This window comes from Lissotriton helveticus, chromosome 6 (assembly GCF_964261635.1).
Source record: "Lissotriton helveticus chromosome 6, aLisHel1.1, whole genome shotgun sequence".
Taxonomy (NCBI): Eukaryota; Metazoa; Chordata; class Amphibia; order Caudata; family Salamandridae; genus Lissotriton; species Lissotriton helveticus.
Window position 1 is genome coordinate 2,058,117,531 of NC_136067.1, and position 27,951 is coordinate 2,058,145,481.

Here is a 27,951-nt window from a genome sequence, read left to right on the forward strand (position 1 = left end):
CAAAATGATGCTCAGGAGTGGAGAGATGACTGTATGACAAACTGGGCTGCAGTACTGTTGGTACTAAGAGAATCATTCATGTCACAACCATAGCACTAGTAATGCCTAAAAACATGACATTGTTGGAGGAAGCAGCTATCACACCCAGTATACATTACATAAAGTCACCCACACGGATGCTCCACTGAAAATAATCTTCAGTAGTAACCCCTGCCTGACAACAAACTTTGGAAGCCTAAAAAAGGGCCCCTAAATGCATACAAAAACAGAGCCATGTAAGAAGTTGAGAAGAAAGAAAGAATTCTAAAGCACTGTGAGAATACTTTATAACCAGATTTAGAGAATACCACAGAGGAAAGAGGCAGTAGGATTCTCTGCTTAGTGGAGATAATAGGACTGAAGTGAGGGACGCTGCATGTCAAGTCTCCTGAACATTCAATTACACTGTGCATCGTGTAGAAGGGTTCGAGGGGATGGATATATGAATAAGTATGGGGGAACACTTCCGGGAGATCTAAAGAACATCATAAAATTCAGGTGAGAAGCTCGTTCGGAGATGAAAGGTGTGTGGGGGTGTAACAATAAGGCGGGAGAAATGCACTGTACCCACTAATGACTGTGGCGGACCAGGCTGGTATTGAACACGCTATAAAAGAGGGATATTAAACAACAAACAACATTTCACTGAAAAGAGGTACCTTGCCAGAGGCCTACTCAAAGTGTGGTGTTACGGACACACCACAGAGAGTGTTCGTGAGAAGTAGCTTTTTCTCCTTGGGAAGCAGCATCAAGGGATAAGACACCATTGCTTGGAAAGCCGCTCTAAGAGAAGACTAACAGTTCATTGTCAAGTTTCTGGTCCAAAGTAGCAAATGTCGGTGTACTTTTCCAAATTCTCACTTGCGTTTCCGGTCGAGTTTTAGCACTGCTGCCTTTATGAGGCCCGGCTTCAGTGTGGTGGTTTTGGCCAACCCTGGCTTGAGCTCCGTCGTCTTGCCCAGCCCCGCGTTGAGCACTACTGCCTTGATGTGCCCAGACTTGAGCTCTGCCGGGTCGCCCAGTTCTGGTTTCAGCACAGCCTCCTTTATGAACCCTGGTTTCACCTCTGCGGCCTTAAAGGGGGTCAAGGCGGCTGGTTTCACGATGGGCTGCCGTGCTCTCCAGATGACCGACCGGATCTCCTCCTCCATGCTGTTGGGGCTGCTCGCCCTGCTCTCACTGTCACTCTCCGAGGGCACGCTTCTCATTCGCTCACTCTCGCTCTTAATGACGGTGGGTCTTGGGAGCTCCTCCTCAGCCGCAGTGGGTTTTTTAACAGCTCCTTTCTTCTTCCCACCTTTAGAGGCCTGCTTTTTCTTCTTCACTTTCTTTTTGTCATCTTCCTCTTGCATTTTCAACATTCGGTCAAAGTTTCGAGCGGATTTGCTTTTTACTACAAACCATTCCTAAAATAAGAAAAAGGACAGAATGTGGTAATGAATTAACAAGATTCAAGCTTGCGGCGAGTGGGGCATAATTATGCAAAATAGATGTGAAACAACGATACAAAGTCTGATTTAGGTGTGCACACAAGATGTGGTGAGATGACAATATGTATAAGTATCACAGCTGTGAACCTTCATGATACATTTATATTTGCAAGAGATGTAAAAAACAAGTCCCCTCTCTGACTTCCCATGGATTCTTGATTGTGGAACTTTAACCTGTGAGTTTTTAGATTAGACAGTAGGTGAAGTGGGCACAACCTCCACATTCCAGGGAGCAGAGGTATAAAGAAGGGGAGGAAGTGGGTGCAATGAATGGGTACCTTTTCAAGTGATGGAAGGAGTAGTGGCGGCTGGAGGAGCAGAGGGGGCGAGCACAGAGAAGGCTGCTGTATTAGTGAAGGTTGCAGTGGTTTACTTTGCCTTCTTGTGGACTGAAAACAGGGGTGGCAGAAAAACTTGCAGATTGTCGACAAGGTGGTAGTGGACGTGAGGCCAGTGAATGGAGGCAACCACGCTTTTTTCTGTCCAGGAGAGGAGAAGTGAGTCGAGAAAATGGTGGCAGGTGTAAGCGATACATTGTTTTGGATGTAGTACACAAGGAGAAATAACTGGACAGTCTTTGCTGCATTGAGCAGGTGTTAGCTGAGGGGTAGTCTACTGTAAGTGCAATGTACGGGTGGGTGGAGAGTAGGAAAGGAAACTAGCAGGGGAGGTGCTGAGACAGGAGTCTGGGAAGATAGCAGGTAGTGATGCAGCCATGCAATGCAAAACACCAGCACACTGACTAGGGTAGGTAAACAAGGAGGAAGAGCTTGGATAGTGAGATCCTATGAATAATGTCCAAGGTTTGGGTTCATATTTTACACACACAAAGGAGGAGACACCAGGATCAGTATTTGAACTCTTACGCTTTGTTTTGTGCATCAAGAGTTCCAGAATGTATCAGAGATACTTCCGAGAAGGTCTCTGTTGCATAAGAAAAGTGTAAGAATAGCTGCCAGGGCTGGTTCTGTATAACACAATGTCAATCAAAGAATAGAAGATTGTGTTTTAAAGAAAGCAGCTACTGCTTTCCAGTCACACACAAAGAAAATGGTAAAGTAAGCAGAACAGTAGCGAGACTGAGTGGGAGGTGCATCCACGTGTTTTGTTGTCGAGGTAAAGACCTGCTTACACGCACCTCGCAATGTGCCCAATTGATGTGATACTTGACACCGCTTTCAGAGCCGAACTCCTTGTCGCAAATGAGGCACTTGTATTTCCCGGCCACAAAGTCTCCCTGAGATAGAGGGGAAAAGAAAAAACAACAATAAATGGTAATATTTAGCACCTTTTCTCATGTAACTAATGGCTGGTGAGGTGGGGGAAGGAATGTATGCAGCACTGCTGCTACATGCAGTAAAAACACACACTAGACTAGTCTGCAGGCTCGGAGCCACACGCATGCGGAAATGAAGGCACTGACAGTATTGATGTGGCCTCACTGCAGGCGGCACTGGACCAAACACTGTAACATATGCTCAGAGCACTACTAAGGTTTGCCACTTGCTCAAGAGTGGACGGCTGTTTGTCTTTTCAATTTCCCGCTCCTATTCTGGGAAGTACTCTGCCTTTTAATATTCTATGGACATTATAGTGAACTGCATAGAAAATATGTTGAACCTCAGGTTTGAAAGACTGGGCATTGGACATTGAAGGAGAAATACCTCTAAATGATTGCACTGTCAGCTGAACTGCATGCCTGGATACTGTGGCCTGCTTGTCTGTCATGAGATAAAAGTGCTAGCCGCAAGGGCTTTATGAATCAGATATTGCAGCCATAGTTCCAGAAATGGCACTACCATGACTTGGACCTGTTCTACTCATATCCCTCCTATATGATTCTACGCCTCCGTGCTTCACTGGCGCAGGTCACCAAACAGAACCTCATCTGGCCAAGGCCGGAGAGTGTTTTTACTTTGAAGAAGGCTGTAGCACTTAGAGAACATGCCTCAACACATATGTTTCTTCCGATTCACAGCTGTTTCATACAAAGAATGGAAGATGGGCAGAAGTGGAAACCAACCATGGACCAAGATCATTGAAGAGTCCAACTTGGCAAGGTAAACCATGCTTCAAGCAAAGAGAAAGAGGAATGTTGAGTGGAGTAGCGCAGACTCCTGGAATTTGCCTCTGGAGATGGCACGAGCTGCCACCTCACACACCTTCATGGGAAAGAATGGACTGTGCTTAAAAAATACATTAAATTATTATCAATACAAATGGATCACCTTTAAGACCTGTGACGCAACCTCAAACGCACCTATAGAAAGAATATCAATTACAACAACCGAAAACGCTCTAATTAAAAATCTTGTAATAGACCCATCTGCAATAAAGCTAACAGCACCTGGAAACCATCATGGGTGACAAGTAGAGCTCTACAGATCTACTGATTGAACCGTCCAGCCTTCAGAAAAATACCAAATATCTTGTTTGACGCATCCTTCACCAAGGCTCTTCCTACCAGGAAGTTTCTTCCCATGAATACAATGGTCACGATATTCAAGTGCATTCATTCATTCATTAATAACATTTCAAGAAGCGTTCTACAAATCACAAACAAAACATGGAGGGCTATTTATGCAAGCAGACCGAAAATCAGTTTCTATAAACGAAGGGTAGGGAGCAATCTACCCACCCGTTCTTCATGGATGAAGGAAAAAGGACCTTTATTGGGACGATCTATCATCTTAGTTCTACTTCTTTCTCCTTCACAACTGGTTGGCAAAGTCTTTACCGCAGGCAAGACTAGAAGAAAGCCTCTCCAAACGGAGCTGTCACTTCAAGAAACTTGTAAAGCGTGTTCGTGTAAGCATCCTCTCCTTTTGCAGCACCCACACTTCTAGCGCTACTGTAAATTGAGCAGAATCATGTTTACTAACTCCAAAAGCGAGCACTCACATGCTCTGAAGCTCCACAACTTGTTTGATTGCATTGATTCGCTTACTGCTCCATCTCTGAAAGGGATCAATAGACGGAGACCCTGATCATGAAAACATCTTACACTATCCACAGAGCTGATCACCACTAAATCCAGTGCACATATATTATTTATCTGATTTAACCTAACCGCACATCAATTGCAAGTATTCACCTTCTAAGACAACCAACATATCTTCAGTCCCACTTATAACACAAGGCCTCAAATTTGCCTTAACTAATCTCCTATAAATCATAGGTCGAATCTAACTGAAGCAGCCTGATGAGTTCGCCAGTCGTTCAACACAACACCAGTTCCGTTACTTATTTATGTGGTTCATAAAGACTTGATTATTAGAGTGCAATAACTTCGGAGTGCTGTCTTCCGTCCCAATGGTCACCAATGAACTGAGAATGCCCCACTGTGGGTAATAACACACTCTATAAAACTCCTTAACAACATAAAATACCCACCATCCCACCAGGTTTTGTCAAGGTTGGATTCCATCTAAAAAAATCTATCCAACATTTAGCTAATCACTAATCTACACCAGAGGTCTTTGATGATTATTAATTCACCATTAAACGGTGGCCTCAATCACCCTTCGATTTTAAGATACAAGACACACAAGAAAAGAATCAAGATACCTTACAAAATCTGTCAACTTTGAAAGCCCATTCAAAAACCCACAAAGAATGAATAAATAACTTGAGCTAAGTAACATGAAAACCAGAAACTTTTGTTACCATCACAGTACAGCACTAGCAACAGTATTAGATTGTAGAAAATCACAGCTTTTACCTTTGAGAGAGAGACTGACAACATTTCCTTGTTTTTGTAGATACAAATGTGTAGCTTTATGATGACGTTTTACCCAACGTCCCTTCCCGTGGAGCCACATCTACCCGGTAGGTATTCATTCATGAAAAATAACTAATATCCATTCTGACCATGGTCTCATTGAAACCATTTCATTGAAACTCATAATAGGCTATGTATCCTTCCTCAATTTTTCAACGCTATTTATTTATTGCATAGTTCATAAAAGGCACTGTGAACCATGCCCTTCACTACACAACTAAAAATACATCAGTAACACAACTTTGAGAACTTTAAAAGTAATTATAAATGCTTCCACTAAAAGTACTATAGTAAAATGCTTAATCGTGGTTACTAGTTTAAAGATTTAAGGTAATCCACAAATGTTAGAAAGCATTTAGATAACCGTGGGTTAGCACTTTTCAAATATGCAATTATAGTCTCTCTACAACTTCAGAAACTAAGGCGGGAATAAGTACTGAAAGGCGTTTCCTCAGCACAATCAGAGGACATAAACATATAAACAAACAAGGTGCACCATCAATGCACGGAACCACATTAAAAGTATTCCAGCTAGTGTGATATTCCTAAACACAGAGATGATGAAATCGTAGGCAATTTAATGTATGCTTTTGCACCAGTGAAATCAGAATAGTCAAATATTTTTTAAGGAAGCCGGTAAAATCACCCAGGCATGCCTTGCCTCTTTGGTGTACTCTAATCAGATCTACTTCAAGAGAAATGCGTTTGGATTGAGCGCACCCTAACTCTTAAATTCAGTATGGCGTAATGGTTTTCCCCACATCTTATCTATATGTAAATGTTGCAGGGCTTTCAAGAAATACTCTATGTATGAGTTGGAACCGACCAAACCTGGCTTATTACACTCAAGCCAGAGATCATTTTAAAATAGCATCTGATGTCAATCTGGCTTACCATCAAATGTTGATGTACATGACCTCAAAACAGCAGACTTGTTTTTGTATAGTAAACTCAAGGTGAATTTGAGAGACACCAAAAAGTACGGTGCAACACAGTGCAATGTCACTCACTGTGTGAATTAATCCGGAAACACAACAAACCCACACCTAAGTCCAGGCATAAGCTTTGCCAAGTTCATGTAGATACTTGGTGTTAAAATTGGGCCGGTGAGGTGTATACTTACATTTTAAAAAGCGGAGTGTAAAGCTGTTGCTTTTGTTCAGAGGGATAATAAATGCCGATTAAAAAACACCATTCTCTTCAAACCATATATTTATACTCAGACCCCCATTCTAGCACCATTTTTGGCGAGGGCCATCACTCTGCTCTCAAGAGCCTATGACCAAAAATAACCACCATTCATCCTATGAACATGAACTGCAAGTTTATCAGCTGAGCAATGAACACCCAGTGCGTACAGCCCTCTGTAAGTCAACCGCAGTCCAGTCCAGTAAGACTGCATCAAGCGTATATCAAAGTACTACACACAGGTACTGTGCACACGTATGGTAAAGCTGTATCATGTGATATGATGGTTATAGACAAAGAGAAGCATTAAATAACGTTAATGAGTTCAGAATGGTCAGTTGATAAGTTCAGTGTTGGTCAGGGCTGAAAGGGCGCGACGATATCCACCGCCAGACCCCGGCCTGGGAGCATTTCCTTCATTCCTAAGTACCACCCGCAGAAGCAACACTCCACTGCTTGGCGGTGTGACGTTCAGCGAGTACATTAGCTGACTTCGATCCCCTTTTATCCCGGATTTTTTCAAACTCCATTCTCTGATATTCGTTGCGCCCTTTCAGCCCTGATGAGTCACAGGTTGTATCCTGTTGATGAAACACGTGTCGGCTGGCGTATGTCAAAACAAGACAAAGAAATAAAGACCAACACTGAACTTATCAACTGACCATTCTGAACTCATTAACGTTATTTAATGCTTCTCTTTGTCTATAACCATCGTATCACATGATACGGCTTTACCATACGTGTGCACAGTACCTGTGTGTAGTTTGTACAAGTGTCCAGGCATCTTGATGCCTGCTCACTTTTGAGAGGCTTTCAGGTTTCCCTCTATACTGTCTGCACCGTTCAAACCTTCTCTAATTCTGTCCATCATCACCACTCCGGCCAGCATTGTGTGAGCGCCGCATACTGACAACCGAAACCTATAGCTGAACTCCCACTTGTATATCAAAGTACTGTCCAAGGCTGACCTCCAAAATTAGGGGAGAGATATTCTGAGTTTGCTTAAGGGTAAAACCTAGATCTGCAACATAAAGGTTAAGAAGCAGGGGGGACTTAAACTGCACCCATTTCCTGATCGTATACTGAAATATTATTTTTTTCAGTGGAAGTGACTGAGGCAACAACCTTAACCCAGGTTTGTGTCTACATGTCATAGTTGCTTATAAAATGGAGGAGGTGGGGGGGGAGTGGGGGGGGATGCTTCATCTTTCTAATTTTGCTCTAAGTAAACTGAGATCCTCACAGTCAAAGTTTGACTAAAAAAAAACCCTGAGTGAATTTTACAATCAGGGGCGTTTCATGTGCATCGTGTGATGGTTTATGGGAGGGGCAATCAGTGTTTTGTATATTTCAATTAACTAATGTTGCTGAACTCAGTTTGATAAATGGACAGAAGAGTTTTACTCCTAGTTCTCAATGACAGCGATTGCACAATAGCGGAGCATTTACCGTCATAATTTAGTGGAGAGATTAAGCAATAGTTGGAGGGGGACAACTAGAGCTCTTTTTAGATCTTGCCTAAACCTCAGGCCAGAAGACCACTGCGTACAACACCAATGGGTCAGCCCATTATTGATTGGCTGTGACATTAATCCCATTTCCTTGCTTATTATTGCCTAGCTTTCATTCCTCCTTTTGTTGCATTGCTGTTTTGCAGCGATTCAGATTGGATGAGCGGAGTCCTTCCACTTATTACAATCATGAAACTACTTGTTTCTTTCAGCCCTCCACTAGAGCACATGGGTTCTGATGCACAACCTGCACTTCTGTAGGAACTTAGACTTTTGTAGTTAGCCTCTACCTCCACTGCCTACTATAGGCGTATAGCAGTACCAGTGTGGTTGGCCAGGTGTAGTGCTGGACTTCCTACAAAAGTGTAATGTATTATAAAAGTGTCAGTTACTTCAAGAGTGCAGTTTGTGAATACAGAATAATAGTAAACCTACTCAAAAATATAAACTCACTCAAAAGTGTGAATTCCTTCTGTGAATCAGGCTCACCATCTTTCTCTCTCCCTTTGCACTTGTGTTTTACATTTTATTCCCTTTCTGCCCTGGATGGTGCTGCCCCCCACACTACCTCTGCTGCTCTTTCACCCCTCAACATTAATGTTGCTTTCCTTCCTCTAGCCCCTTGCCACTGCACAAGTTTGTCCTCCATTGTTCTGCCAACCCTCCCCACTCTTCTGTTGCTTTTCGTGTCTACGCCTGTTACTTCATTGCTCTGCCAACAATTCTGCTCTTTTGTTGCTTTCCATTCTCCACCAGTTCATGTCATCCTTCCATGCTCCTCTGGTGTTTTTTGGCATCAAAAACAAAAGCAAATAATGAATGAGGCAAGCTTCAATTTCATGTGCTGTCCAAAACCTTGCATCCTAAGGCTCTTTCAGAAGTTGATCTGTCTCACCCATTAGTTTCCTTCTGCAATTCATCTACCAGCAGCACTTCTGTAATTCTCTAAGTAAATGAACATTTTGAGGCTCCAGTGCTAAAGATACAATCTAGAAAGAAGAAAGCACAATTTACATGATCGCTATAAGAAAGTGGATTATTAGTTGGGGTGGAAGGCAGTCCACCACAAACAACAACGTCACTATTCATGGTAGGTCAAGTAAAGGTTTCAGTGATTTAAACCCGAGCTCCATCTCTGGTGGCATCCGAACAAAGCAGACAAGCTTTGCTTAAGAAATTGCCCCATTTCTTATGGCTAAAGATATGGACAAAGGAGGAGACCGCATTAAATCAAGGAGTCCTGACTGAATGTCGGGCTCAGGAAAAGAGCTTGAAGAAACCTTGGATAGCATATATATTCAAGACCGGCAACTGGCTGGCCCTAGATGAGCTATTCCTGAACCCTAGCATCTTTAGGCCCAGCTACGGGAAACACCTAGTAAAAGCCTTCATAGATACATGTGCAGAACAAAGGATGGCAACAACATTGGTCTGCCCACGGTTATAGCTCACGTCCAAATTAGAACTAGTCTTGGTATTGAGCCGTACCTTTTATGGGTGAAAGATTTACAACATAGGTGCCCTAAAACTGCCAATTTCTCAGTGGCCTACCCAATACACAGCATTTTTTATGCCATTCTCCCAGCATGTCCCTGTGATGGATTGTCTGCACAGAGCAGTTAGACCTGGCACCATTGGCATGGGTCTCCCTTCCATTTTTGCGGTTGCCTCGTGTTTTTGTGCTGGTGTTGTATGCTTTGGGCACTGTGCCACTGCTATTGAGTGCCACAGTGCAAGTGCTCCCTACTGTAAATTGATGTATTAATCAGTGGTTCCATGTTTGGCTATTTGGTTCAATTGTCAGACCCTAGTCTAGTGCACTGAGTGTGCCAGGGGCATGTAAATCCAAATGCTGCTGGTGGGCCTGCAGCACTGGCTGTGCCACCCACAGAAGCAGCCTTGTAAAATGTGTCTAAGGCCTGCCATTGCAGAGCCTGCGTGCAGTCTAGCACTGTCATGCTGACTGGGCAAGTGCACCCACTTCCCAGTCCCTAAACCATCCCTTTTCTTCATATCAGTCACCCCTATGGTAGGCCCAAGGGCAGGGTGCATTGTAAGTATAAGGTAGGACAAGCCCTGACGTCTTGTCCTAATAGCATGGGATGTCCTAATAGTGAAATACAGCCATTTTCGTTTTTCACTATTGCAAGGCTACCTGTTCTCCACAGGCCAGAATGGGCTGTTAGAGTTATTACATTTTATAATCCTAACTGTCTCAGAGAACATGGTAGAAGTTTAGTATGCCTGAACTCAGAATATTAAAATACATATTTTAGTAAAGTTTATTTTAATATTCTGTGTTTGCAAACACCACTTTTAGAAAGTAGGTATTTGCTTGTCTAACCGTTCAAACCTGCCTCTGCTAGTTTGTGTATTCCTATGTCTGGTTTTGTGAGTGAAAGGGCTGGGGAATTCCAGGAGACAGGCTGGGTCACCCAGTGGTGAATAGAGAGATCTGCATCTAGATGGGAGGGAGGAGTTGCACCTGAACCTTGAATAGGGCTGTGCCTGCCTTCCACAATGCTGGCTCCGCCCCCTGGGGAGCGGCTGATGTCTCTGCCCTGCACACTGAAAGAAGAGAAGGAGTCCTGTAAAGAAAGAGCTCCAGGACTGTACTTGCCTTCCACAATGCTGGCTCCTGAGCATGTGGGGCGTCTGAGGTGCTTGCCCTGCACTGTGAAAGGAAAGGAGAAGTCTGGTAAACAGAGTGCTTCATAACTGGTTTGGACTGGGCAAAGGCCCCTCTCCCCTCAGAGAACAAAGGATTTTGGGGCATAAATATTGGGACCCTGATCCCATGAAATTAGATCACTTTTGGGCTACCAGAAGAAACCTTTACTGAGGAGAGGAACCTGAAGAAACTGAGGAGAGACTATTCCCAAGCTGAAGTGCTGCTTGGGGGATTGGCCTGCAGTGGTTGCCTTACTGTCAAAGGAAGGAGAAAGGAACTTTGTGTACTTTGCTTTCAACTTGTGAAGGATCTCCAAGGGCTTGGAAAAGAGCTTGCCACCTGCTGAAGTCTCAGGGACAACAGACTTCACTCCCCAGCTCCCCAGAGATCTTGTGGAAGTGCCTGCTGCTGTTTTGGGCCTTCTGAGGAACTGCGTGCCGCAAGGAGGTGGAAGCGCGACTCAACGAGAAGAAGTGTGTAGCCGTCGCTGTGCCTGCTGTCGCAACTCCGAAGGAGGGTGTCGCCGCTTGAACTGTCGCACTGCACCGCATCGGAGAGAAGCGTGCCGCAACGAAGAGGAAGCGTGTCGCCGTCGCTGCTGCTGCCGTCGCAACTCCGAAGAAGGAGGGTGTCGCCGCTGGAGCAGTTGCACTGCACCGCATCAGGTGAAGAATCTCGCAACGAGGTCAGAGCGTGTCACTGTGCCTGCCGTCGCAACTCCGAAGGAGGATGTCGCCGCTGGAACTGTCGCATTACACCGCATCGACCAAGAGCACCTCGCATCCCCGAGAAGCGCGCCGCCGTCGGAGCTGCTGTCGTCGCATCTTGGATGTCGCCGCTGTAGTTGTCACATCCAGCGGAAGCTTCACGCATCGTGGAGAAGAGTGTCGCCGCTGGAGCTGTTGCTGTCGCATCTTAAGGGTGTCGCCGCTGCAGTCCACGCATCGAACCGAGAGCTTCTCGCATCCCCGAGAAGCGTGCCGCATCTGGAAGATCTTCACATCTTTATTTCTTTGCAGCTGACTTTGACGCATTTCCCATCGCTGCGACATTGCTTGTCGTGGAAGCGCAACGCAACTTAAGGTACATTGACGCAGAGTGTCACATCTAAGAACTGAACTGAACTAAGCTTAAATCTAACATCTTAAAGTAATCATAGTGTGTATTTTTTGTCGTTTATGGTCTTGTGGTAACTCTATATAAAGTCTACCTATTTTTTATATAAAACCTGTGTGGTGTCCATTTGTAGTGTTGTCACTGGGTTACTGTATGTGGTCACAACTGCTTAACTTACTACGTCTCTGAAGTAAGCCTTGAATGCTCGCGCCACGCAACCTAGAGGGTGAGCAGGGGTTATTTTAGGAGTGTAATCCCCTTATCCTGACTAGAGGAGAGGGTCCCTATTTGTCACAAGTACCTACCTGTGCCAACTTGAGACCCCCAAATCTAACAAGAGCACTATGCACTTTATCCTCTTTTGCAAATACTTCTCTGCATTGAGGTCTGTATACATTTTACCACTCTTGAAGCAGGCCAGGATAAGGCAGAGTAGGACTGATCTGGAGTTTCTACCCACACTAAAGCTATGCTATTCAGTTGTGACTTGTAAGCAGCGGGCTATACGCATGCGCTCTGTTTCATGACTAGTACTAAATTGGCCCTACAGTTAATCCCTCTGGATAGGGAATGCCTGAAATGCTTCTGGTAATTGCACTTCAAGGACTTTATAATGTATTGGTTAAGCCAGATAGTTTTAAACAGGGCTTATGTTCATATTGTAAAACAATTGATTTACACATGGCTATGTCCTCAAATTTGTACTCAATATTGTTTTACTATAAGAAATTGATATTTCATTTATACTGAGCCGTTTATTTTTATACTTTTAACATTTTTATGATGTGTCTGTGTCTATGTGTACCTTTATGATAGGGGGCGTGGCCTGGAGCCGAAGATGGTGGACGTGTAGTCCTCGAGCTCCGTCCGTAGCCCGAAATACTAGCTAATAATCCTTTAACCCCGGTCTGCAAACCCACCTGATTGCTGTGTCGGAGGCCCCCGGGGGGGTGCAGCAAGCGGCGGAGCGGTGTCTATCCACTCGGCTCGCGACACAAGAGCGTTGCGACATCGGAGCCGACAGTGGCCTTCTGGACAGCACGAAGCCCCGGGCTCAAGTAGGTGGCCTGCCCGGCTTGCCCCTCCCTGTCGTCGCGGTCCGACCGGGGCCCCGGACGGACAGTGATAGTGGACACCAGCGGAGGCAACGAGGCAAGGAAGGACGCCCTCACGCATCTGCGACCCTGCTGCCTGCCTTCTGTCGCTGAGCCCTGCCCGGCCGCCCTGCTGTGGGGCCCGCGGGACACACGGAAGCATCCCCGGACCGGATTGCCTGCTCGCCGCCCGCCCGCAAAGACAGCGGTACGCCTGCCCGCAGCGGCGCTGGCCAGGACTGCGGGGCGGGCGCTGCCAACCACCTGCCATCGGCACTGTGAGCCCGACTTCCCCTGACCTCCGCGGGCACGTCGGATCTGAGGCGAGTTTTTCACCGGCGCCATTTTGTCTACACGCCCGGGCAGTGCGGTGCCCTCGGGTCTGGACTGTGGCACCTTCCATAAGGAGAGAGGATCCTACACAGGGTGGCGCACATCTGTGACAGCGCACCCCGAAGCGGAAAACGAGTCCTAGGTACCCGGACTGCTGATGCTAGCCCACTTAGAGGGAGTGCGACAAGTGTATTGACGCCCTGCCACAAGACTCTAGCACTGACGCCCGTCGCGCTCCTGCCTGGGTTTAGCGCCTCGCTTAACAATAACCAGGGCCCTGCTGTCTCCCTTCATCTGCTCTCTGTAAGCCGGGGTCACACTTGCCCGCGGGGCCCCCAGTGGACCTACAGACCTCCCAATTGCAGCGCCGCGCTCAGAGACCCTGCACAATCCCTACCACCTCTGACCGCCACACCTTGCACCCTCGGTGGATGCGGTCCTGCGTTCTGTGTGGACACTTGAGTAGGCAGCGGCACTCGGCGGTGCCCCTTACAGCGCCACCCTGCTAACAAGATCCATGGGCAAACACAGGGGCAGGACTCATGACCAGGGCGCTGCGGCGGACATGCAGTCCACGGGCTCCGAAGACCCGCTGGCCTCCTCCAATGTGGACATCATTCCGCCGACCGGAAGAGGATCCCAGGACGCAAAGTTGGACCTAATCCTCAATGAAATACGCGCGACACGCGAAGCCCTGGAATCGCGAATAGACAACATGGCGACTGGCCTATCACTGTTGAGGGCTGACCACAACAAGTTGGCAGAGCGTGTAGCGGAACAGAAGATAGCACTGAATGACCTCGTACCGCAGCAGACGGAACACTCCACGAAATTGGAGGGTGTGGAGAAACATCTGAAACAACTGTGGGACAGGGTGGACGATGCCGAAGGACGTGCCCGCCGCAATAACGTCCGCATCCTAGGCATTCCGGAGAGAAGCGAGGGGAGGAACCCTACCCAGTTTGTGGAGGACTGGCTACGGAAACTGGTGGGCCAGGAAGACCTCACTGCCCTGTATAGCGTGGAGCGGGCGCATAGGATGCCGCCGAGGCCCCCCAAACCAGGGGCGCCCCCTCGTCCCCTGATCGCGCGCCTCCTTCACTACAGAGATCGAGACACTGTCCTGCGTGCGGCCAGGGAGAAGGCGCCGCTACGTTTTGAAGACAAGAACATTTCGGTCTACCCTGATTTCACTCCCACTGTACAGCGCGCCAGGTCCACCTTCATGGGTGTGAAACGCAAACTAAGGGACAAGAACATGAAATATGCACTTCTGTTCCCCGCTCGGCTTAAAATTCTGCACGACAACAAATCTCACTTCTTCGACTCGCCAGAGGAGGCGGAGGAATGGATGGAGGTCACTCTACCACCACCGACCTCACAGGACCCGTTTGGAGATCACCACGACGACGGCCGCAAGGACCCTCCGGACCGACAGAGCAGCACTTCCAGCCCGGGACATCGCTCCTCCCACGGTACACCGGCGCAGTCGCACCCTCCTAGTACTCGTATGGCAGGACATTCGTCATCAACACAACGGCAGCGACTAACAGAGGAGGCACTGGCCGCACATGACGCGGAAGCAACCGAAGACAGACACACCGTCACCACCGACACCCACACTGAGGTGTCTGGATCGGTTGACAGCCTGCCGCTGTTTCCGAAGGTCACGGCCCAGATGGCGGAAGAGCTCTGAACTGCTGCGAGTATGACCCCCACCGGATGGTAACGTATATCTGATCCCCCCCCCTTATTTAGTATGCGGTGGGTTGCATGAGGGGCCCACTCTATTGAGGGCTATCGTACCCATGCAGGCCGTTAAGTGACAGTTGTCAGAGGCCTGTCGCCCCCGGTATGCATACGAACTTAACTGACTTGTGCCCACGTTGGGCACCATGGTTTGGATCCCAGGCACGTTGGCTTGGGGACCTTTTTGTTCAGGGACTACAGGGTTACAGGACACTCTCTTTTCGCAAAGCTGAACTAACGTGGGTACCCGGATGTTTTACTTGGCCGCAACACATAGATAGATATGGGGCTGCTTAATGATTACCAACTGTGCACTTGGAACGTGCGTGGCATGGGAGCAGTTCAGAAACGTCATAGGATATTGGCTCAGCTTAACCGCAGGGGGACACAGATTGCTTGCCTACAAGAGACACATTTGAATGCTGCTGAAAATATGAAACTGCGCAAGAAATGGAGGGGGCAACTTTTTGCTACCTCCTATTCTGCGTTCTCCAGGGGAGCGGCGATCTGGTTCCGCGGCTCTGTCCCCTTCCAGATGTTGGAGCAAAGAATAGATAATGAGGGACGATATGTATTTGTGCGGGGGCTGTTGAACGGGGATGCTATTGTATTTGGGTGTGTGTACTCGCCGAACTCAAATCAATCGGAGTTCTTGTTGAAAGTAAACGGGGTACTGGCGGATTGGGCGGATCATCGCTGGTTAATTGGAGGGGATTTCAATGCTGTGCTTGATGTTACATTGGATAGGTCACATCCCCCTTTGCAGGCAGCTGAGAGTAGAAAACAAGCGGATGCTCTTACGAGATGGGCTGGGGGCTGGGACCTGGCAGACGCATGGCGTAGCGCGCATTCACAAGAAAGGGAATACACTTTTTTCTCCCCGCCCCACCAGCTCCACACCAGAATCGACCATATTTTCTACTCCCGTTCCCTTGCGGATTCAATAGTCCAGACCCAACACATGGGGAAAACTCTGTCCGATCACAGCTCCGTGGAACTCACCTGGCAGTGGGGTAGGCGGCTGGCCCCCATCCCAACTTGGAGACTGCCTCCAGATCTCCTTGAAGACTCGGTATTCCGGGCCTCCCTGTCTGACACTATAGTAACCAACTTCTCCACGAATGCGAACACAGCCAGCACCCGGCTTGTGGAATGGGACGCTTTTAAAGTTTGTCTGAGGGGGGCGGCAATGGCCGCTGGAATGGGCAGGAAACGGGAGGTAATTAATCAACTGAAGGAGGTGGAGGGCTCGCTAGCGTCCCTAGAAAATGAGGCAGCCGGCACAAATGCACCCTTCACACCACTACAGGAGGCTCACATTAGACATGCGGAGCTGCTGGAAGACCTGAGGCTTCTAGACTACAGAGAATACAAGAACAGGCAGCATACGCAGGCGGATAGGGCCGGTCCCCTTCTAACTCGTCTTCTACGTGATTCCCCGGTTCACCACCCTACTCTGACTATCCTAGATCAGGCGGGCAACCCGACTACCACCCAACTCGGGATTAACACGGCGTTCAGGGACTATTACACAACACTGTACGGCCCCCCACTGCCCCTATCCGAGGTTGCATTCGAGGCCTTCACGAGGGACCTGGACCTACCTCAACTCACTGACGAACAGACCAAAGATCTGAAGCGTACCATTACAATAGCTGAAATCAGGCAGGCAATACGAGCTCTTCCGAAGGGCAAAACCCCTGGAACAGATGGCCTACCGGCCGACTTCTATGCGACATTTATAGACCTCCTAGCCCCGCGGTTGCACACTGTTTATCTGGAAGCCCTACGGATAACCTCCTTACCACAGTCGTCCATGCAGGCATTGATCACGTCCCTCTTGAAGCCTGCCAAAGAGGGGCTCCAAATGGCCGACTACAGGCCCCTGTCCCTTCTCAATACTGACTCCAAGATATTGAGCAAGGTGCTGGCAACGAGGCTGGTGCAATACGTACCGCAACTGATCCACCCGGATCAATGTGGTTTTGTCCCGGGCCGCAACACGGCCATGAATCTTAGGCGCTTAGCCCAACTAATGCTCGGGGACGGAGGAGACATGAACTCCGAAGGCTACATATCTCTGGACTTGAAGCAGGCGTTTGATTCCCTGAGGTGGGACTGTATGTTCGCCACGCTGTCCAAGTTTGGGATACCACCTGAATTCCTCGGCTGGGTCAGATTGCTGTATACCGTCCCCACGGCTAGAGTGCGCTCCTCCGGACATATATCAGCTCCTATAGCTATAGCGAGGGGCACCAGGCAAGGCTGCCCGCTCTCCCCCCTCCTCTTTGTCCTTGCCCTCGAGCCTATGCTCTGTAGGCTTCGGTTGATGGCCCCCCGACATGGCATACGCAGACATGGGACGGCACATATAGTGTCTGCTTACGCGGATGATATTATATTGTATCTCCGAGACTTGAGGGGCGACTTGAGCCCTGTTTCCCAGGTCTTTGAGGACTTTAGGACGATCTCTGGCCTGACCATAAGCGAATCCAAGTCCTATGGCTTCACATTTGCGGCCACAGGTCTGACTACTCCCCTGCCCTTCGCCCCCCACGAATTCCAGATGGCGGAAACTACCTTTAGATACCTGGGGATGCATATCTATAGGGAGGCTGACATGATGATTGACGGCAACCTTGGTAGGGCCATCAGAGCACTGAAGTCGCAGATACAATTCTGGTTGACACTACCACTCTCAATACCCGGCAGAGTAGCGATATCTAAGATGGTGATGCTCCCCCGTCTCCTCTACCATTTCACCAATCGACCGTACCTGATCCCAGCAACGACATTTAAGACCCTTGACACTCTCCTCACCGAACTTGTTTGGGGGCACGGCCGCAGGCGTATAGGTTTGTCCAAGTTGCAGCTCCCCTCCGACGCCGGTGGTATGGGCCTGCCGGACTTCAGAGCTTACAACTATGCGTGTCAGTTACAGTGGCTGGCCTTCTGGGTGGCCGGTCGCAATCTCCAAGAGATCAATGTGTCGGAGGAGGACCACGACAAGGGGAGAATACACACACTGCTACTGCCCAACTCAGATATACCGAGAGACGCCCCGCCACTCCTTAGACTGGCGATAATTTACTGGAGGAAGGCACTGAAGTACACGTCCCCTAAGTCATCCTATGCCCCCACGATCCCGCTCTTGGGCATCCCATTGGGTACGGGAGCTCTCACGGCGACCTCGCTGGCGCCATGGCGTGGCGCAGGAGTATCGCATGTGGGCGACCTGTTTGCGGAAGGGCTCCTGTTGTCCTTTGAAGACTTCAGAACCACATGAGGCGTACCTGGGGGCTCATACCTTTTGCACGCAGGCCTCCGCAATTATATCACACATAAGTGGTCACCAGAGGGCCGGGAACCTGTTGCGAACCCCCTCATCAAGATGCACTACCTTATGGGCACGGGCGCAAACCTGACTAGATGGCTCACTGCTAGCATCAAAGAAGGGAGGGCATACACTCTATCGCTTCTCAGGGAGACATGGGAGGGGGATATTGGTAGGCCCCTGAGAGACAAAGAGTGGGACCGAGTACTGCAGTTTCCCAAAAAGGTGGCTAGGAACCCCAAGTTCAAATTCATCCAATTGATGCTACTGCATAGAGCCTACCTGACTCCGCGCCGCATACATGCGATGTTCCCTGATGCGAAAAGCAACTGCCCCCGATGCGACACTGAAGACGCAACACTGATGCACATGCTGTGGCAATGCCCCAAGTTGGGATACTACTGGACCACGGTCCATGCATCGCTTGAGAGCGCAGGTGCTCTGTCCCGATCTCCTACACTAGAGGGCACACTACTGGGGCTGGGACCCTCACAACGCAAAAGGACAGTAGCGACGCGCTTTGCAGACCTGGCCCTATTGTTAGCGAAGCGTGCCATTACGATGAGGTGGAAGTCACCCAAACCACCCAACCCTGAATTATGGAAGGCAGAGGTAGTGCGCTGGGGTAAGGCAGAGGGAGCAGCACTGCAGCGTGAGGAATATAGGGGTCTGCGGAAAACGCCGATCTCGCTGGACTGGTTTGTCACGCTGGGAGCATTTGAAACTGGGGATGAAGGGGAGGACGGGGATACATGTGACTCACCGAATGTGGAATAAATATGTCCTGAGCCGGACTTTCATGCACTGTCACTGACTGGGATGCACCATGATGGGATACGGGGGCACCCAACCACTAGCCCTTTACCTCGTTCCACCTATGTGTACAGATAGAAGAAGCTACATGTTGCAACGCTATGGGTGACCCAGTTTAATGTTCATTCGATTATATGCATGTCATGAGAGTGTCGGGAGGGTTGTTCGAGGGTGGAGGGAGGGAATGAATTGACCGGGGTTGGTTTACTTGTGACAGTTACGGTCACCACGAAATGTAAAATCAAGATGACGATGCAACAATATGTTCTAAGCAGGCACATGCATGTTTACTCTGCTTTACTGGGCTTGGAAATTTATGTAACTGCTTTACCTACTATGCTAATAAACAGATTTTCCAAAAAAAAAAAAAGTGTACCTTTATGATTTTAATCAAAACTGAATGAAGGATTGACTGCCTGGATAAAATGTGTAAAGTGTTTGAAAGCACCATAACAGTTCAAATGTTGAAAGCCTAACACAATAAAAATCCCAAAATAACAGAGATCTAATAAGGGGACCAGCAGATATGACTATTTAAAGTTTTAAATGAAAATAGCACCAAAACGTGTGGGGCGGCAACCGAGATCATCTTGTTGCTCATGGCCTCTGCAATTTATGGCCGGCCGCAAATAAGTCATCTAATGGGGTTGTTTTTATTCCACAGTTGAATTCATGTTGCAAAACTCAAAAAAAATCTTTTTTTATTAACTTTTTTGCTGGTTGCTAGGCAGAGACAACTTTCTTAACTTTATTAATATATACCACTGCTTTCCTATGGAACAGTTAATCTTGCTACAGTGAAAATAGATTTTCGGGACTTATCATTGCTGTGACATGTTTTACATTAAACATGTACATGTCTTACTTTTAAGTACCATGCACCCTGCCTTACTGGGCATTAAGGCCTACACCTGAGTGACCAACTAATATTTGAAAGGGAGGTTTAGGCCAATCAAAATGTGTTATTTTGACAGGTCGCATGGAATTTTGATTACAAAACTGCACAGCCAGGCTACAGTAGCAGGCCTGTGGTCATATTTTGCAGTGTCACTCTAGTGGTGGCACAACGTGTGCTCGAGTACACTAGTGACAATTAACTTACAGCCTTTTGGTAGACTTTGTACCACATAAAAGGGACTTACACATAAGTTAAATAGGTCAATTAGGAATAAAGCCAATTTCAACATGTGTTAGGGGTCAGAGCACATGCACTGGGGCCTGTTTAGCCCTAATACAGAGAGTCACAAACCAAGGAGTTGGGTACCCACATAAACGAGGGATATCCTAGTAATCACTGTAGCACATGAAGTCACGTGACCTAAATTTAAGGCCCCTCTCAATTTAATGCATTCAATATTGAAAATTCAGCAAAGATTGTTCCAGCAAGAGGAAAATACCTGTGTACAAGAGCCCAGGTGAGCCTTCAATCCAGAGACGCTGCTGTACACCGACACACAACCCTGAAAGGCCAAAAAAAGACTTTGTAAATAACAAAAGATTTTTGCAGACAATCAAACATACCTTCAGTACGAATGCAAGTCTTTTTACGTATGGAATTTAATGCTCTGATATTTTTAGCCTTTATCATATAGCTACAACATGAGACATAGTAAGACATTTTGGTGATTCGTATATAAGAGCAGGAGGCAAGTACACAGATGTAGACATCAATGCAAGAACAACATTTAATCTGCACACTTCAGAGCTGGTATACCATTGTAGTGACAATTTAATCTACAATTGAGTTATTGTTGTAACAGAGATTCACAAATTTAATAGCTCAGTGTGTTGCAGTGGTCAGCGTGCACACATTTACGAGTATTCAAACTTTATCCCCACCGTTCCCCCCTCCATTACTTCCACCTACTTGGCCGTTCGACTGCCTTTTGTCTTAGTTCTGAACAGCAATGATTATACAATGTGATGTGTAGGAAGCTGGGTCTGTATATGGTATGTCACTAGGTGGTTATACCATGAACCGAGTCCAGAGATTCCCTGAAGTGTACAGGGCTCAATGTAAACGCAAAGTGCTCTATTTGTGGTAGTGTGACGAGTGTAAGACATTTATTGCAAACACATTTACCAATAACTGACACACAACTCAAAGAGGAGATCCACACCAATTTTATAAAAATAAGCTTTGTTTAAGATCTTTGCAAAAAGGTAAGTACATTTTTCAGGAAAAATACTTAGTGGAATTTTCAAGCAGTTCAAGGTTATCCTATGGGGAAAACAACAATGCGGTTTCACGGGTAAATATCCAAATTACAGTCTTTAACCTTCAGGGTTTAGGATCAGCAGAGGGCAAGGGTCAGGTAAGGACATGGTGAGCACATGCCTGTAATAAGAAAGGTCTGACCTCTAAAGGGACCCCTGCACATGAAGCTCCTGGGCCTTGATGAGCTGAACCGAGGTGCCTCTACGACCCCATACATGTGGCCTCCGGGTCGACGCCTGCAGCCTGTTTGTTGAAAGCAACGTTTCAATTGAAAAGTATTAGGCCCCGATGCCGAAATTGCACTCTGCATCCTGCTGCCCCTGTGTCACTGGTGGTGTATGTTTAGTTCTGCTTTGTGGCCCCCCTGTGCTAGATCTAACCCCCAAAGCTAGGGCCCCTCCAACCGACTTACCTACCTGCATGCAGTGTGGCTTTGAGTATCCCGTCTCCACTGAAAAGCATTGGGCCAAACTCCAATTTTGACCTATGCACCCACTGTTCCTGTGCCGCTGGAGGTACAGTTTTGGCACTCACCTGACCCTTGCCCTTTGCTGACCTTCGGTCTCGAAGACTGGAACTGCAAGTTGCGTACTTACCTGTATAACTGCATTATTGTTATCCTCCATAAGATAACATTGAACTCTTTGAAAATTGCACTAAGCGCTGACTTTTCTAAGTATGAAGTATTTTTCTTTCAAAACTTACTTACCTTCTTGCGAAGATCTTGGTCTTCAAATAAAACTCAAACTAAGCTTATTTTTATAAAATTGGTGTGGATCTCCTTTTTGAGTCGTATGTTAGTTATTGGTCATTGTGTGCGCAATAAATGTCTTACACTCCTCTGTGTTAGGCCTAAGGCTGCTCACCCACACTACCACAAATAAAGCATTTTGGGTTTACATTTAGCCCTGTACACTTCTGGGGGAATCTCTGGCCTCTGTGCAAGGTATAACCGCGTAGTAGTATTCCATGTACAGAGACAGTTTCCTACAGCTATGTATATATGTGGCAACACATTACATGCAAAAGCAGTTGAGTAAAGACTTGAAGAAGTAGGACGCGAAACACGTGTTAGTATTAAGCAAAACAATATATTTGCATTGCATGTTGGATACAACTGGCGTAATGCAAAAATGAATATATTTGCATAGTAAGATAGATACTGAAGTTTTGGAACCTGGGGGCATTAAAGATTAAACTTTTAAGATGAAAGAAATACAAGTTTATGACGTTATTTAAGTGCATAACAATGAACATGAAAAGATTTCATTGTGCTTGCACAGGTTTGTGAAGGGCAAACAACTATACGAGCTCCATATCAAGTGCCAGTTCTAGATCATGCTAAGCCTATAACGTATTAAGGATCCATTGCTGCTGCCCATGTTGTAAATGTTTCCTGTACGTCACAGACGATCGCAGTAATGCACAGAAGGATGTACATCAGATGTTTGGAAGAGGAAAGCGTGCACTGAAACCCCCTTGTGCTCTTTTGCAGAGTTTTTTATATAGCGCAAACTTGACCCGAACTGAATCAGGTATCAGAGCGCTTTACATAGCACCAGTTACGTTACAAGAGGACACGCATTCATTTTAGGCACGGGGAGATTAAGTGATTTGCCCAGAATCACAGGAGGTTTTTGGCATCGTTACCGAGACTCAAACCCAGATCCCCAGGTCCGAGGTCGAGCTCCCTAGCCGTTAGGCCAACCCCTGAGAGAGGCTTTTACTTCGGTGTGCAAAGCAGTTCAACTGGGTTCAGAGCAACATAAAGGCAGCTATTCCTATCACTACCTACTCCAAATGATACCCCTATCCAGAATCCTTCACTGGATACATTTATTGTAGTATGTGAAATTTTGACTGCTGTACATTGGTGGCTAAAAGATTGCATTTCCCCTACTGATTCTCTCTCATCGCCTCCCCAAGCATCTTAAGGATGTGTGTTTGAGGGTTTCATAATGTTCAATTGTAGGAAACTGGGTTTTTGTTGCAGTAGTCCTCCATTTTTTGCCTGGTATTTGATACAACCTTGACTGACGTGCACTTGGTTTCTGCTAACCTGGTCCCCAGTGCCAGTGTTCTTTCCCCAAAATAAGACAATTGGTCACTTGATTCCTCAAGTGACCAGGCCTTTAGCACCTCTGATGCCTAGGGCAGAGGTGCTAAAGAGGGTCCCTAAAAGCTACAGTATATCTTGTGCCACTCTCAGAGACCCAGAAACAAACTCATGCAGACTGCCACTGCACCGGGGTGACAAGGCGCTCTACAAAGTGAACACACGTCACACCCGGTGAGCCCTGCCCCCTAACACGGCATATAATATCTGTAAGTCAGCCCTACCGCAAGCCTTACAGCCCTAAGGCAGGGTGCATTATATTACATGTAAGAACATATCTGCATGAGCAGATATGCCCCTGTGCTGGCTAGTTCAATTACTGACAGTGCAAGTGAACTGGGAAGCCATCTTAAGGTTTGTACTGAGCACTGGTCATAATCACTTTCCCAGCTACATAATGGCATCACTAAAATGTATGGAGTTTGGTATCAAACACTTTGTATTAATAAACCCACAATGATTCCAGGGATGGATTTATCAATACATGACCCAAAGGGTAGCTTAGAGGTACCCCCTGAACCCTACTAGCCCTCCAGTGTGCTGGCTGGCGACTCGTCCAGTCCAGCCTGTCACTACAGATGAGTTTCTGACCCCCATAGGAGGTGACAGCCCCCCTCTCAGGGGACAGAAATGATGCATCCAATGGAGAGAGGCTTTATCAACCCCTCCCAGAGGAAGGCTGATAAATCAGTATATCAAGGCAGGAGCCTTCAAAGGCCTCTGCCACATTTGATATGCAACACAAGGATTCCCCAGACAGGGGCACATGCCACCCCCTGTCCTGGGTCCATCTGGCCCAAGACAGGCTGGAAAAGTAGCTCTGCAGGAGACGTGTTGCACTGCCAGGTTGGGCACACCTCTACGGTGACCACGCCTGTGGTGTACAAAACGTTAGGAATTTCACCATCTTGTCTTTGGTGAAATTAGGAATTATGGGACAGGGTGATGCCCACTCCCCAAATGAAGTGGTCATCTAAGGGGTGTATTGACCCCAGTGTTAAGAAGCTAGTTGGCTACTATACCTCACTCACCTTTATGCCCTTAAATGGAGTATTTAGGGGACCACCTGATACAAAGGTCCGAGGAGAACGAGTGGCTTGGCATCAACCCTGCCACAATGCCTGCTGCACCCAACCCTCGTGGATCAACCGACTCGTCCTGCTGCTGTGCAGACTAAGAAACCTGGAGGGCTGCCAGTGCTTCGCCAATTGGCAAAGAAACTTCCTTGGATTAGAGGAGCTTCTCCCCTTGCAGTCGCAGGCACCAAAGAAGCAACATTCTGGTACACCGACCTGCCGCTCACGGGGACTACCGACGCAGCAGCCGTCCAGGATGAGGTAGCCCCACCAGTCAGATCTGTCCTCCTTCCAAATGTGGGGAAGCCAGGACCGACTGGAATCACACAACACTAATACCTGAGGTACTGAACCTCTTGCAGCAGCCGAAGCTTGAGGTGTCCAGTCCGGGCACCAAACCCACAGAGAGTTATTCACCTGTCCTGTTCGACCCCTTTCTGCAGAACACGAGAAAGAAGTGAGTCTTTGACTGACGCCTCAAAGTTCTTCTGCACCCGCTCTTCACGGCCTGAGTCCAAGGGAGGTGACGGTGCCAACGGGGTCAGCAGACCCACAGGAGCTAAGCTCAGCTTTGGGTTTACCCAAACTGGACTCCCAGTTGCCCCTATGAAGGCTCTTTCTGCATTCCCCCTCTAACCGCGAGTGACTCCATCACAAGAAGACAACACTGCACCCGAGCCCCACAGCCAGAGGAGAAGAGGAGCAACGGTATCCCTATGTGTCCGAGCATCTCAAGGATCGACATCCCCTGTGAGTTCCCCCGGACTGGTCCCTCAGTCCCAGCTTGCAGACTGTTTTTGACCAGACCGTTACCACTGAAGTGAATGGGACACAGCAGGTGTAGTTTATTGTTGTCAGTTTGACAAGTGTGCTACTAACTTGAGAGGTATTACTATGCAGTCTCAAGATCAATTCGGAAGATGCCATAGGCTTCTAGAGAGATTTAACCATGTTTCCTCTCTTAGAAATCTGAAAATTTTTACTTTATTATTCGGGGATTAACAACACCTTTAGTGATCAATACAAAATATAGAAAGGGCTTCTTTCCAAAATTCGCTTTTTTGGCTCTATTTAAAGTGAGAGTGATTCTGGTAGCATTGTGTTATGCCTGGGTACACATGTAAGGATACTGCAAGCCACTGAGGAGTTCCCTGGCCACACAGAGCTCATTTATAAGGCACAGGAACGAATAGTTTTCTTACCTGTCGGTGTAGTTTTGCAGCTTGAAGATCTTTCTGGATTCACTATGCTGTGCATTATTCCGCGGTCTTGTGGTTGGGTCCGGATTCGTAGTCTTTTCTTTGGTTTTTTTTTTTTTTTTTTTTCTCTTTGCCCAGGTGGGCGTCGGCGTCACACCCCCTTTGGGTGTATTTCCGGTGACGTCGGCATGCTTCCTGCGGAAGCTCCCACTCTTGGGCGCCATCTTCGGGTTCTTTTTTTCCGTGTTTCTTTCGTTTCCGAAGTAATGGCAATGTTCATCTTAGTTTGTATTTACCGCTTTGTACTTTCAAAGTCTATTCTTTAGTTAACCACCTCTTCTCTCTCCAGCCTCATCTTTCTGGCGGAGGTGGGTGGGTTCGCTAGTGAATCCAGAAAGATCTTCAAGCTGCAAAACTACACCGACAGGTAAGAAAACTATTCGTTTTGCAGCGTGAATCTTTCTGGATTCACTATGCTGTGCATAGATTTTGTAGCGGTTTCTCATCTCTGTGGCGGCTGGGTGGAAGATGAGCGTTGGGTGTTGAATATGTGCTGTAGCACCTTCTGTCCCACTTGAGCTTCCTTGTTCATTTGTATGTCCACACAGTAGTGCTTCGTGAACGTGTGCACCGAAGCCCATGTTGCCGCCAGGCATATGTCCTCTATGGGTGTGTTAGCCAGGAAGGCGATTGTAGCGCCCTTCTTCCTGGTGGAGTGGGCACGCGTCCCCTCAGCCAGTTCCTGTCCTGCCCGTTTGTGGCAGAGTTGGATTGTTTGTGCGATCCATCGTGCAATGGTCCTTTTGGTTACTGCTTTGCCCATGAAGCTGTTTGCGAAGGACACAAAAAACTGTTTCGTTTTCCTGTGCCCCTTTGTCCTTTCAATGTAGTGCATGACTGCCCTTCTGGCGTCCAGGGTGTGCAGAGCTCTCTCTGCGCTGGTTGTGGGTTTTTGGAAAAAACTCGGTATCTGTATCGACTGGTTCATGTGAAAATTGGATACCACCTTCGGCATGAAGTGTGGGTCAGTCCTCATCACAACTCTATCGTTGTGTATTTGTATGTATGGTTCTTGTAGCGTCAGCGCTTGAAGCTCGCTTACTCTGCGTAAGGACGTTATCGCAACCAGGAAGGCTGTTTTCATAGTTAGCATCTTTAGGGAGGCCTTGTGAAGTGGTTCAAAGGGCTCTTTCATGAGTTCCGTTAGGACTGTGTTCAAGTTCCATGCAGGTGGCGGCACCCGCTTGGGTGGTGCGATCCTTTTCGCTCCTTCTAGGAATCTCTTCACCACCTGTGATGTGAAGAAGCTCCTGCACGTTTCTCCCCTTGTGTAGGCTACTATCGCTGCCAAGTGAACTCTTAACGAGGATGAGCTAAGGTTCTTCTCCAGTAAGTGCGTCAGGTACCTTAGCACTGTGGAGTCCCTCTTCATCTTATTGTGGAGTCTTTCCTGTCTGCACCATATTGTGAATCTTTTCCATTTCGCAACGTAGCACTTTCGAGTGCTGGGCCTTCGTGCCTCCCGAAGTACCCTCAGGGTGCTTTCTGGTAGTCTCAAATGTGCGAACTCTATGTCCTCAGGAGCCACGCTACTAGGCTCATGCTCTCTGGCTCTGGATGCAGTACCTCTCCGTTCTGCATGGACAGTAGATCTTTCCTCCTGCTGAATCTGTGGGGTGCACACTGTGTCATCTCCATGATCTGCGAGTACCAGGTCTGCCTCGCCCACTGCGGTGCGACCAGTATCAGTGTCATGTTGCTCGCTCTGCATTTGCTCAGTACTCTGTGCATCAGTGGTATCGGGGGAAAGGCGTAGGCAAATGTCCTTGACCAATCTATCCATAGGGCATTCCCCAGTGTCCCCTCCTCGGGCTGCCTGGATGCGAAGTTTTGGCATTTTGCATTCTGGCGTGTGGCAAACAGGTCCACCGATGGTGTCCCCCACCTGTCGAACAGGTATCTTGTCTCCTGAGCATTGAGCTCCCACTCGTGGGATGCCGATGTCTGCCTGCTGAGCCAATCGGCTTGTATGTTGTCCTTCCCTGGTAGGTGTATGGCTAGCAGGTCTATCTTGAGAGGGATGGCCCATCTCCATATCTCCTGCGCCAGCGTTGAAAGCGGTGCGGACTGTGTGCCCCCCTGCTTGTTGATGTAGAACATCGCAGTGGTGTTGTCTGTTTGTATCAATACCTTGTGCTTGTACAGTCTTGTTTGAAAGGCCTT

The 27,951-nt window shown here is 47.6% G+C and overlaps 1 protein-coding gene across 5 annotated transcripts in view; it reads right to left on the reverse strand.

The window, feature by feature from the left end:
• Positions 1-494: 494 nt before the first annotated feature.
• ZNF512 (zinc finger protein 512) overlaps positions 495-27,951 on the reverse strand; it is a 123,928-nt gene continuing 96,471 nt past the window's right edge. For 4 of the 5 annotated variants that reach the window (XM_078650121.1, XM_078650125.1, XM_078650124.1 and 1 more), the window contains 3 exons: positions 20,517-20,579; positions 2,668-2,766; positions 755-1,445 (listed from right to left, as the gene is read on the reverse strand). In XM_078650121.1, coding sequence (XP_078506247.1) covers positions 897-1,445; positions 2,668-2,766; positions 20,517-20,579 — 711 coding nt within the window. In that variant the 3' untranslated portion in view covers positions 755-896. Of the gene's footprint in view, positions 1,446-2,667; positions 2,767-20,516; positions 20,580-27,951 lie in introns of all 5 variants that reach the window. The other variant, XM_078650120.1, reaches the window with a different exon arrangement.